The sequence below is a fragment of the Polypterus senegalus genome, chromosome 4, assembly GCF_016835505.1.
Source record: "Polypterus senegalus isolate Bchr_013 chromosome 4, ASM1683550v1, whole genome shotgun sequence".
Classification (NCBI taxonomy): Eukaryota; Metazoa; Chordata; class Cladistia; order Polypteriformes; family Polypteridae; genus Polypterus; species Polypterus senegalus.
The window spans coordinates 54,142,149-54,156,108 of record NC_053157.1 but is presented as its reverse complement, the minus strand read 5'-3'; the positions used below and the strand labels follow the sequence as shown (position 1 = coordinate 54,156,108).

Sequence of the window (13,960 nt, the reverse complement as noted above, 5' to 3'; positions counted from 1 at the left end):
TTGTCCGCATCTATAATTGTTCCCGGGAACTGCTAATTGCCACATCTGATCCACTTCCCTGTGATAAATAGAAGTGCAAGGCGGCTAGGGGGAGAACAGGAAAGAACGGGAGGTTAATGGAGAAGGAAGCAGATAGAGCAAAGTCGGTGTAGGAGAGCAAGCGAGAGAGAGCAGATTCGATGGAGCAAAGGCAGGCAGCTGGGAGGTGAACCCCTGCAGATGAGTGTTTGGTTGACACTCGGTGGAGCTGAAGAAAGCGGTTGCTCCAGCTGAGCGATCACGGAGCTGGAGTGACCGGTATTAAAGATGACTGGCCGTCGAAAGGCAGCGGCAGTCGTGGAACCTTTGGGCTGGTTTAGCTCCAGCGTGAGCGCCCTGGCCGCTGGGGAAAGAAACCCAAGTCTCGGTCCGCATGGAGCCTGATGTAGCTAGGCATCAGAGGGCTACTGGACCAGTGTGGAAGGCAGCTGAACCTGCAGGCAGGTTGACTCTCCTGTTGTGAAGCCCAATGGGAGAAGTAGGGGAACCGCCAGGTAGAAAGAAGAAGGCACCGTGGAAAATTCATAAAGGAATATGTAAACAGAAATCACTCTGAGTGTAGGGGGCTCTCACCTTACAGGAAAGAAGGAAATGCATACATATAACATAAAGAATAACTCAGGATTTGAATTTTTTGTTTTTTAATTTTATTTTGACAGGCCGGTTAATGCAAGCCCGGTTAAGAGAGATTGTACTGTATACATAAATATAATAAATTTATGTGTATATATAAATATAATAAATATATGTATATACACACACATGCACACACATATGTACATATCGGATAAACATTTAAACTGTCCTTCTAAAGGAATCTTCTTAAAGAAAGACTTTGTGCGGGTCATTCTTGCTCCCTGAAACAGTGCAAAATTGGGAAATTGAAACATAATAAAAGAAAAATAAATACTATGAACTACAGTAGTGTCACCATGAAAATTACTTCCTACTTCATGTATTATTTTATGCGCTGTGGTAATTTAACTCTTTGAAGGCTGAATATTTTTTCTAAAAACCATAGTTTTCTGAAAAGCACATAAAGCAATGGTTTCATACAGAAATTAACTTAAAAGTGTCTGTTGCTGAGTGCTGTGGCCACCATTTCATGAGGAATGCACGGCAGCCTTGCTGTCAGTCTATCTTTGTGGGGCACATATGCAGTCGCAGTGCATTATAATCTGGTTTCTACCTCTTGTCATTCTAAGAGGCGGTCCTCCCATTGCCATAGGCGCAACAGCTATACAAACCTTTTCAGCACCATGATCTGCTGGGGATCGATCAGCTGATGCTGGTGCCTTACATTCATTTTCATTCACTTGTATCACAATCTGAGTGTAACAATTCCAATTCAGTGATAATATGCACAATGTTGTCCATGGAGTATTTTGCTTCGATCTCTCGCCAGATGTCAGTGCCATTTTGCCATTGTTTGCTCCTCACTACTCAAACGAGCTCAGGGAATCGCAATCAAACCAATAAAGCTAACTTTCTTTCTAGCAAAGAATGACCAAAGCATAACAGTGGGTTTTGTTTATAGTTGGTTACTAGTGTCAACCCTTCCTATTGACGAGTCGATATCCGCCCTGAAAGAGTTAAATGTGTTGTTTAACTAATGAATACTGAAGCAGTTTCATGTCCTACAACTGCACATCCCTGCATTTGTTTTTTTTTTTTATTGAAAACTTTTGGTAACATCTCAAGTGAAAATATATAAATACAGGTGCCGGTCATAAAATTAGAATATCATGACAAAGTTGATTTATTTCAGTAATTCCATTCAAAAAGTGAAACTTGTATATTAGATTCATTCATTACACACAGACTGATGTATTTCAAATGTTTATTTCTTTTAATTTTGATGATTATAACTGACAACTAATGAAAGTCCCAAATTCAGTATCTCGGAAAATTAGAATATTGTGAAAAGGTTCAATATTGAAGACACCTGGTGCCACACTCTAATCAGCTAATTAACTCAAAACACCTGCAAAAGCCTTTAAATGGTCTCTCAGTCTAGTTCTGTAGGCTACACAATCATGGGGAAGACTGCTGACTTGACAGTTGTCCAAAAGACGACCATTGACACCTTGCACAAGGAGGGCAAGACACAAAAGGTCATTGCTAAAGAGGCTGGCTGTTCACAGAGCTCTGTGTCCAAGCACATTAATAGAGAGCGAAGGGAAGGACAAGATGTGGTAGAAAAAGTGTACAAGCAATAGGAATAACCACACCCTGGAAAGGATTGTGAAACAAAACCCATTCCAAACTGTGGGGGAGATTCACAAAGAGTGGACTGCAGCTGGAGTCAGTGCTTCAAGAACCACCACGCACAGACGTATGCAAGACATGGGTTTCAGCTGTCGCATTCCTTGTGTCAAGCCACTCTTGAACAAGAGACAGCGTCAGAAGCGTCTCGCCTGGGCTAAAGACAAAACTGCTGCTGAGTGGTCCAAAGTTATGTTCTCTGATGAAAGTAAATTTTGCATTTCCTTTGGAAATCAAGGTCCCAGAGTCTGGAGGAAGAGAGGAGAGGCACAGAATCCACGTTGCTTGAGGTCCAGTGTAAAGTTTCCACAGTCAGTGATGGTTTGGGGTGCCATGTCATCTGCTGGTGTTGGTCCATTGTGTTTTCTGAGGTCCAAGGTCAACGCAGCCGTCTACCAGGAAGTTTTAGAGCACTTCATGCTTCCTGCTGCTGACGAACTTTATGGAGATGCAGATTTCATTTTCCAACAGGACCTGGCACCTGCACACAGTGCCAAAACTACCAGTACCTGGTTTAAGGACCATGGTATCCCTGTTCTTGATTGGCCAGCAAACTCACCTGACCTAAACCCTATAGAAAACCTCGTGAAGAGGAAGATACAATACGCCAGACCCAACCATTCAGAAGAGCTGAAGGCCACTATAAAAGCAACATGGGCTCTCATAACACGTGAGCAGTGCTACATCACACCACATCGCTGCAGTAATCCAGGCCAAAGGAGCCCAAACTAAATATTGAGTGCTGTACATGCTCATACTTTTCATGTTCATACCTTTCAGTTGGCCAACATTTCTAAAAATCCTTTTTTTGCATTGGTCTTAATTGATATTCTAATTTTCTGAGATACTGAATTTGGGACTTTCATTAGTTGTCAGTTATAATCATCAAAATTAAAAGAAATAAACATTTGAAATACATCAGTCTGTGTGTAATGAATGAATCTAATATACAAGTTTCACTTTTGAATGGAATTACTGAAATAAATCAACTTTGTCAGGATATTCTAATTTTATGACCAGCACCTGTATGTATATATATATATATATATATATATATATATATATATATATATATATATATATATATATATATATATATATATATATATATATATATGCTGTGTGCTAAGAAATTATTTTTATGTTCACTCAAGCTGTATTAGAGCTGTATTAGGTTATTTGTGCCTTTTGGGGAAAAGGCAGTAGGGATGTGTTATGAGGACGCTGAGCCAATGGGCCATAAATGACAGCAAAAGTATTCAGATGGCAATTGGTGTAACCCCTTGGAGGTTTAATGTTCAAAAATGCATGGCATTTCTAGTGTTAGATTGGTGGTGATGATGTATGTGACAATCATTTACAATATAAAGTAACTATTAGGAGAGAATCAGAGAAAAAATAAAACAAATCCTTCATATTTGAAACTGCCATATAATTACTAATTGCATAATTAAAAAAAAAAAGACTTTAGGTTTCAGGTCATTTAATCACCTTTGATTGCTCCGACGGACATAGTTGTCTCCATCTACAGGCTTTCGGTAGGTAGTGAGTGCTTCATTAAGTTGTTCTTCAATAAGATCCACATATTTCAAATTATATTCCTTGAAGGAAAAAGATTTTTATATAAATAAAATTGCCACATCTAGTTGCTGGCTTTGAACAACAATTAAACAAAACTTCTCAAACAAAAACATCTTTGAGAGCAAGTTCAAAACATAAGGTTTTTCAAAAAATATTAATTGTGAATAGATTAGACTGAATGATTTCAGAAAGTACAACTTGTACAAATGAAATTGAGGGCTATAACTTTTTATTATCATAACTTTGTGTTTAAATTTAACTAATTAGGGGATGGCTTCAAAAAGATAAAAAAAGAAAAATGGAAAAATCCTAATTCTCTGTTCACCTGTGCTAAACAAGAGTAAATTCCTGTCAACACAATCAAGTTTTTTGTTAGAGTCTCTAGAGACTTTATTCCGCAGGGTTCAGAAGATCTACAATGCAAGAAAAAAGTGAAGTTTGAGGTGTAAACTGAATGTTACAATCCATAAATTTCACAGACATACTGTACCTAAACAAAAAGATCCATAGAACAGGTTCCAAAAAGAGTGAATATTCTACAAGAGCTGTTTACAAACGCCAACAATGATGCCAGAGTCATATATGTACATACAGTATTATTACACTAAAGACAATATTAATAATAATAAAAAAATTGCTTTAGGAATGAACACAGGACCATTCAAAGTGAACTTTAAAGCTGTTTTAGTTCAAGGTTGTCTATAGATGTGAGTATATAAATTATTTTATGGAAGCATGTTAAAAGAAAAGCATTGTAATTATGTTTATTACCTAATTCTGCAAGATTCACTCATTCTCAAATTCCAATACTAATACAAATTAAAGTAACAAATGTAATTGTTTGTCTATAAACTACCCTGCTCTTTGTTTGTATGGGAAAATTAATAGAAGTTATTAAAATTGTATGTAAAGGAATAAATAGGCAAAGTCTAAGAGAAAGATAGATTATCGCTTTCAATTTACATCTTTGTGTCGGGGGGTCATGTTGGCATCATATTAAGCTGAACAGACCAAGATACCTTATCTTGGCATCAGTCTCCAGCTCTTTGTGAGGGATTTTTCAGTTGAATCATAAGCCAAGTGTTAGATACAATCTTTCCAGCATTTTCTGGTTCTGCCCCTAAGTCTTCATTTGGGCATTGACTAATACACTCCACATGGCAGGCACTCAGGGGCTTAATACTTTTAAAATGGCAAAGATAAAATAAAACCTGACAATATTTTTGATTAGTAATACTGAGTAATAGAGACAATGAAGTTGAATGATTCCACCCTTTTTATTGTGACACAATTTATAAAAAAGGGTTATGAGGGAGGGGTGTCTCCTAGAATTCACCATCTTTCCAAGAGAGTATTCAGGTACAGGTTGTTAAGCGCACAATAACTTTGTCACTAATCAGGCTAGCATCATCATAACTTCAATGGTTTTATAGACAAGTAACTGAAAACTCAAATAAAACCTGTGTTTATGTTGAATGTGAGTCTTAATTTTGGAATAGTTTCACACAAGCCTAAGTAGCTATGGCATCCCAATTCTCCAAGATTTCACACTCCTTGCTGTTATTTTTTTTTTTTTTTGAAAGCTGTCTGAAGCAGCTAGTGGCTTTGCTGTTATTTTTATTTTATTTTTTTTAACATCCTGGAAAAGATAGTTCCACATAAGAACAAAGCAGTCAGTGTACTCCTCCCTTCCAAGTTAACCACATAATGTGCAGCTTTTCTAGAAGCAGTCTAAAGCAACCAGCCACCATCCAGGTGTTTTCCCCCCTCATTGTTCAATGCAGGTTAGAGGGAAATGTTGGGCAGCAGTCTTTCAAATTGACATTGGAAGTTATCAATAACCCACCAAAGCTATATCCAGGTAGATGTAAACATGACAAACAAAAAGTGTGATCTCTTTATCATATATCTAGCACCCATTAATATCCGGTACCATCAATAAAGTTATTATTGCATAAGTACTGCACTTGGTGCCTAATAATGTCAACACAGCTAGTATTGCTTTAGTGGTGTACCACTTGATCACTGTCATCTGTTGAAAAATTCCCTAATGATAATTTTGAGTTGTTATACCTGTTTTTTTTTTTTTTTACAGAGGATAGTGAGTTTTGTTGGAAAGCTTATGCATAAGGCATTAACACCAAGTGTTAAAGAGGGTAAAATGTTTTCATACTTGTATCACATAAGGAACAATAAAATATTTAGTTGTGTATTTATGAATTATCACTCCTTCTTTAGTCTTATGAAAATTTAGAATAATTCCAACATAAACATGCTTACTTTGTGTTTGCACAAGCTTATGAAATCATGTCTTATAACATTTAGATGATGAGGAAGGTAAGAGGAGGTAAGGAACACCTTGAGGCTGGAGCGTGAATTAAGAGGGACCCGCTCCCCCACCACCAACCCCCCTCAGCCTGCTGCACAAATAAATTGGTACTGCAAGTGAACTATGCTACTTAACGCAATGAGAGAAGTCGCAAAATCAACCAGAATGCTCAAGCAAATTATAGAAAAAAACCAAATCTAAATCCGTTAAGTAGTTCTCTTGTGAAAAGCGGACAGACAAAGAGAAAGATGTTGGATTAAAAAAAAAAATAATAATAATAATAAAAATATATATATATATATATATATATATATATATATATATATATATATATATATATATATATATATATATATATATATATATATACATAGATAGATAGATACATAGATAGATAGATAGATAGATAGATAGATAGATACATAGATAGATAGATAGATAGATAGATAGAGTTCACGGGATGATTTGCCTTCTAAAGGTTGGTACTAGAATGTATACTCTTAGGACTTCTGATGTTGCTTACCTTTTGCCACCTTTCAAGCTGTTTGGTTACATAACCCCTCTCATTTAAATAGGAAAAGCCTTTTGGAATGGAAAGAAATCTATAAAAGAAGAGGATTCTTCCTTAGCACAGGAGTAAAGGAGAATATTACAGGTTACATTAATAACAACAACTTAAAAACAGTTATTTGGTTCTAATATAACTTAAACACATTTTCATGCATAAACTCGCAAAGATGCCAATCCAGCTACACTAGGTACAATGAGGGAACCAACCCAGAACAGGCTACCAGTTCATTGTAGGGAGCACCAAAACACAAACTCACGTTAGGATCTTTTTAGACTCGCACATTGCACTAAAATGCATATATTTAATGATGTCAAACGAAGCCTGGAGAACCTAGAGGAAAACCCAGCCAACCCATACGGGAAGAATAAGAAAAATCCACACAGATAATGGTTGGGCATGGGATTTGAATCCATTAAGGTATAACTGTGAGGCAGCTGTGCTCACCACTCACCAACGTACAGCTTGTCATAGTTTACAATGCCTAGTGTAATGCAAGTATGTTATCCTTTATGGCATAGTCTGGTATTACAGGGGAAACTATCACAATACAAATTTGTTAAAATGATACACTGAATGTTTGTCTGGTATGACAAAGAACCCAGAACCAACCACTTTAAGAAACTTGATAATGAAATAAATAATATAAATGACAAGAAGTGTGTTGCAGCTGAACCAGTAGCTTTAAGGTTCCTATTAGTGGTATAAAAGTTAACGGCCACTTACATGATAAACAATCATATAGCTTGTGAACCATGACACTTTACTTCGATCATCAACCACCACATCAGAATACAGTTGGACTGAAGCAGGAAACACAAGCTTGTATAGGAAATGCAAATTATACATAGAAGACAACTCTCCAAGGAATCAAATTTGTGTGATACTAAAAGACAGTGGTACTATCTTCAACGCAACCATTTGGCCTTGACTGTAAAATAACAAAATTATACACTACTTGCAGAGTCATCAGGAATATTTCTTTATTAATAGTATTTAATCAAGTCATTATAATTCAAAATACAAGAAAAGTTTTACCGTAAAAGTAGCAGTACTCCCTTATCACCAAGATGGGACAAAGCTGGCTTCAGCTGAATCAAAGCATGAAGATTGGCCTAAAAAATATAAATTAAAAATGTATTTGGATTAAGCAGAATTATAAACTTGGATGGACAGACAGATGGATAAATGGATGGACAGATGGAAGGAAATTTGAAAAATCACTAGATACAACTGCAGTACAGTTCACGAGATGCAGAAAAGAAAAGAATACGAAATTCTTACTTTTCTCAAAATGTTGAAATACCAGTGGCATTAGTATATTTTATGTCAAACTATTTTAATCAGTTATGGAAGAACTACAATATGCTCCCTGCAACAACTTGGAGAAAGGTCTGCATTCAGTTCACAGTTAAAAAATGTAACACTTCAAACAGAGCAAACAATATTCTTATTTTTTATGTAATTTCAAAAATGTAATGAAAATGACAAATTCAAATATTTTTCTAGTCAATAAACTCGTTTGAATTAAGTTTTAAAGTTTGAGCATTGCCTATTTTAAAGAGGAATATTTTTACGGTGAATGGAAGAACAAGGAATCTATACTAATAAATGGCAAAGCACTGACTGACTGACTGACTGACTGACTGACTGACTGACTGACTGACTGACTGACTGACTGACTGACTCACTGACTGACTCACTGACTGACTGACTCACTGACTCACTGACTCACTGACTCACTCACTCACTCACTCACTCACTCACTCACTCACTCACTCACTCACTCACTCACTCACTCACTCACTCACTCACTCACTGACTAATTCTCCAGGTTCCCGTGTAGGTAGAAGGCTGAAATTTGGCAGGCTCATTCCTTACAGCTTACTTACAAAAGCTGGGCAGGTTTCATTTCGAAATTCTACGTGTAATGGTCATAACTGGAAGGTATTTTTCTCCATTTACTGTAATGCGAGTTGAGCGCGAAAGCCGTGGGGGGCAGAGTTTCGTGTGACATCATCACGCCTCCCACGTAATCACGTGAACTGACTGTCAACGCAGTGCGTAGAAATCCAAAAAGCGCTGAAGAAAACATGCATTATATAATTGAGAAGGCAGTGAAACAATAAGAAGCGAGCGAGTGACATATACTACCATATTCATGAGTGCTGCTACTTCGGAAAGAAAGCAAGGTGTAAACCTAAACTTTAAATTAAGTTCATAGACAGGCTGCCACTGGCGTTTCTCATGCCCACGGGTAATGTGGGATACAAGTTTAATGAGAGGACGCAGGATATAAACGAGAGTTTTGATCACTTTGTAACTAAGTTAAAATTGCAGGTGAAGGGTGTGCTTATGCAAATTCGAGAGACTGTGTTTGTGGGGGATTGATAGTTAAGGCGGGTGGGGGAGTCACGTCATCATCTCCCCTCCCATTTACCTAATTTCGCTCTGAGCTGAGCTCAGCGCTAACGCCGCTCTTCAAGCAACTGTCACACTGCCACCAAATACTCACAGAAAAATCCACAAGTTAATACACACGCTGTCTCTAGAGTTTCTCCACACTGAATCATACATAAGGTTACATTGACAATCGTGTTACGTTATTTTTAAAATCTTTCCTTTTCTTAGCACAAGCACAGCTGAGAAGCTTCGATGCATGTGCTCCATAACGCGTTAAAAAATAATGCATTTAATCACACTTTGCATTACAACCAAAGGGGAACTTTTGTCAATGCATGATTTCCTGGTACACCAATTACTTTGATCAGCGCACCCCGATTAATTTTACCCTTGCACCCCTTTTGTTTGAGAAGAAGTATGAAAAATATGAGGTTAACACAGAAAAACAGATCACCAATTCAAGCTTTATGAATAATCGATTCGCCATCAATAATTGTTTTGGTAAAGCCATACTCAGTGTAATCCTCCTTCCATTTTATAATTTTTCCGCCACTAGCCATGATTAAATGAACGGTAAAAAAGTAAGAGCGAAGCGAGGGTGACTTATTTAGGCAGGCATATATATGACAGCAACACTCATGACAATGTCAATCATGTTACGTTATTATTAAAATGTTTCCTTTTCTTTTTCATTACTTATTTAACACACTACTTCTCGCTAGTAGCGCGGTATTTTGATATATATATATATATATATATATATATATATATATATATATATATATATATATATATATATATATATATGAATGAACTCCAAAGAGCGCTGAGACTTTTGATATCGTGAACATGTCTGCAAAAACTAGGGTCTCCTGCCCAGGGAAAGTCGAGCAGCCGGCGCTCACGCATAGCTGTGCCGGCCTTTGAGACGCTGACTGCGATTCTGCCTTAAATCAAAGTGAGCACTTTTAATTTTTTTCATCCTCCCCCTGAGCTATAGCCCAGACAAGTGCAAACACGGGACCCCTTTTCTACACCGCTGCAAACTAATATTAAGGTGATTCGCACTTTCTTTTCAACGTATACGATTATGAGAACGTCAGCTCGGATTATGAAGACACGCACACAAGTGGAGGACTGACAGTGCCATCACAGCCGATTAATGGCAGGGACGTGTCACTAGTCTACACAAGACCCACCGCGACTGTCCCCAAAAAGGCAAACATAACGTCAGCGAACAAATCTCTATACTATATAAAAGAAAAAGGCAACTTTCCTTTCTTTACACCTTTTATCCCAAACCAAAGCCTTTCTCTCTTAATGCTGCAGAGGACACAAAACTAATTTTCTTTAATTGCTGGTAATGCCGGTAAGGCACATTACCAGAGGCCGAAATTTGAACGTTCATAAAGATAATGTAATTTCTATACCATAACCGTTGTGTAGCGCCTTTCAAAAGGGATCTACTACAGAGAGATGATCCATATACATTTTAGCTGCTGTTAGTACTACTTACCTGTTGTGTTACACAGTCTTTAAAATGTAGTTTACCCACAACCACTCCAGTAGGGCTCAATGTACCTGTACTTCTTAAAACGTTAATGTTTTACTGTTTAATAACTTATAGACTATATTTTATTATTTTTCCCTTGCACTCAGTGACCAAAGCAATACACACACATATAGACACATACATATATATACACATATATATACCTGTGTGTATGTTTGTATGTATGTATATATATACACACACACACACACACACACACACACACACACATACATACATACATACACATATATATATATATATATATAATTTTTGTGTGTATATATGATGTAGATAGGTATGTATGTGCATATATGTATGTATGTATGTATGCAAGTGTATACTGTGTATATATATATATATATATATATATATATATATATATATATATATATATAGATAGATAGATAGATAGATAGATAGATATGAGAACAACACTCATATCAATGACAAAACAATTACAATAACAATCATGTTACGTTATTTTTAAAATTTTTCCTTTTCTTGTTCATACCTTCTTTAACACACTACTTCTTCGCTGCGAAGCGCGGGTATTCTGCTAGTGTAGATATATATATACAGTATATATATGTATATATATATATGTGGATTTATGTGTATATATGTATGTGTGTATATATATGTGTGTATGTATATATGTATGGATAAGTATATATATATATATATATGTTTATATGTGTGTGTGTGTATACATATATATGTTTATATGTGTGTGTATATATATATATATATATATATATATATATATATATATATATATATATATATGACAGCAACACTCATCACTCACAACAGTGACAAAACAATTACATTGACAATCATGTTACGTTATTTTCAAAATGTTTCCTTTTCTTTTTCATTACTTCTTTAACACACTACTTCTCCGCAGCGAAGCGCGGGTATTTTGCTAGTATAATTAAATATTTGTAAATTCATAAATATAAACATTGATAATATAGACAGACATCGATAAATTGATAGATGGACAAATTATTATAAAAGTAAATACATAACAGAGTAATTACAAAAAACTGTTCCTTTAATGGAAGACTTATTTTCTTAGTGGTTAAACGAGGCATGATGGTCTTATGATGAAAATTACACAGTCCATAGTATACTGTGAGAAGAATTAAGAGAAAAAACAAAACAAAAAAAACTTCATGCAGTTATTAAAAATCAAGTTTTTCACTAATACAACCCTACAAGGTAAGACACCAATAGTGAAATTCAGTGTTTTTAATGAATTACTTAATTTTTAAATGTATAGTCTATTAATTATGAGACATAGTGAATCAGAATGAGTCAAACATGACACTTTATTACTTGTCCTCTTCATACAACATGAATTTTACAAACACATTTTTACTCAAATTTATATTTTTCTGAATTTGTAGATTTCAAAAATGTGCAGTTAATGTTAAAATAGGTTCAGTTAATAAAACATTTAGTGAAAGAGACACCATTCTTTAGCCTGAATTGTGGCTCCCTCTCAAGATATTACGGTGCCTAATGAAAGCATTTGGCACTGAGCTTAAGCAACTGTACTTCTTCATGTTATTGTGAATTTTACAAGCATTTCTTTTTTCAGATAACTATTTAAATGTACAGTAGAGTACACACACTGTCAATGGTATAGCACCAAAGCTTGTTTCATGACCCAAAAATGAGTCCATTATCTGTTATTTGGATACGTTGTAACATGTATTTTTCATATAAAATGATACTTTTTAAGTTTCACAAAATAAGCTAATTATTTCAATGACTAACTGTAGTGTTGACTTTCTTGATAAAATGTGGCAAGCACATAGCTCTCTGGCTAGGGAAGTAGTGACCATTTTACCCTTTTAAGAAGATATCCCAGAAGAAAGGCAGGAGCAGATGCAGCAGGCCAGCATCTGGTTCATATCTAGAATAAGTGGGGAACAAGTGGCCTCCTTAAAGTATATATTGCTGGGAAGATACTTTGCAGACCTAGCTCAACAGTGAAGGGACACCAGAGGCAGTTACAAGTAGCTTTATCCTGATGCCCCAATTGTCAAAGTCTGTGGTAAAGACCCACTGCAAGGAGGAGTAGATCAGGGTTGGGAAAGAGGAATGAAATGTCATTTAGCTTAGTGATAGTAATATCTCAATAGCTAATAATCACAAAATGCATAGGAGTAAATGAAGGTACTGCAATTTGTGGTTAATGTTAAATGGTATTATAAGCAAGATTACAGAAAAAATATTTTAAGCATAAAAAATATCTGCGCCAAGTGTCTACAGAAGTTTGCATTTCAGAATTTTTAAATATAATTTTCCACATCAGCAAATTTGACCCCCTAACATGTTTAGAAATGAATCAGAATAATTAATATACTGTATAGACATGTATTAAAATATCAACCAAACAAAAATTGTGATGCAAAAATTGAAATTTTTAATTGTGCATTTAATGTGATTTTACTTGTATATTATAAGCCTACTAGCAAAATACCCGCGCTTTTTGCAGCGATGGCATCTGTTCTTAAAATTTTAATTGAGAAGAAAATTAAACCTTTTTAAACTGAGGGAAAATATACCAATAATTATTTGTTAAGGATCTCTTTGTATACCACATTGTCATTTCGGCCCTCCGGTTGTAATATGACCAAGCTGTGCGCTGAGTTTACTCTTGAGCATGCAACGCACAGTTGGCCAGTGTGAACAGTAATCTTGTTTCAAATCTCACAGATTGGATTGCTGCTGTCATAATCGGTTTGAGTTTCATGGTTTGTTTCCATTACGACAGTATTTGCAGGACTTGTGTTGAAGTGACATTCGGCATCTGCAGCCGCTGCAGGGCATACAACCGGTCTTCATTGATAACTTCACATCCAGCTATTGAGAGTTTAAACATTCATAAACATCAAAGTGTCCATTACTGAAATCATCACCTGTGAATCTAAGATGTTTAAGTGGCATTGGTGGTTGTCAAAAGGTGTAAAATATTTGGCCATTCTGCACACTTGAAAGTTTGCAACTGAACAATTCAGCAGCAGCCATCAACTCACATGCAGAACAATAGGTGAAGGGCTTAAGCATTTCACTCTTATAGTGCTCCTGTGTAGTATAATTATCTCCTGTACCGTCATTAGTCCACTTGAACCTGTCCAAGTCATTCAATAAATAAGACACAATGTTCCTCCGGATATCAAGAGTGAGCCTGATATGGCCGTGCAAT

The 13,960-nt window shown here is 35.9% G+C and overlaps 1 protein-coding gene across 2 annotated transcripts in view; it reads right to left on the bottom strand.

Annotated features, from left to right (window-relative positions):
* The window catches only part of LOC120527345 (rapamycin-insensitive companion of mTOR-like), a 151,142-nt gene that overhangs the window by 23,652 nt on the left and 113,530 nt on the right, over positions 1–13,960 (bottom strand). For both annotated transcript variants that reach the window (XM_039750640.1, XM_039750641.1), the window contains 3 exons: positions 7,821–7,897; positions 6,738–6,816; positions 3,796–3,905 (listed from right to left, as the gene is read on the bottom strand). In XM_039750640.1, the coding sequence (XP_039606574.1) occupies positions 3,796–3,905; positions 6,738–6,816; positions 7,821–7,897 (266 nt within the window). The remainder of the gene's footprint in view (positions 1–3,795; positions 3,906–6,737; positions 6,817–7,820; positions 7,898–13,960) is intronic.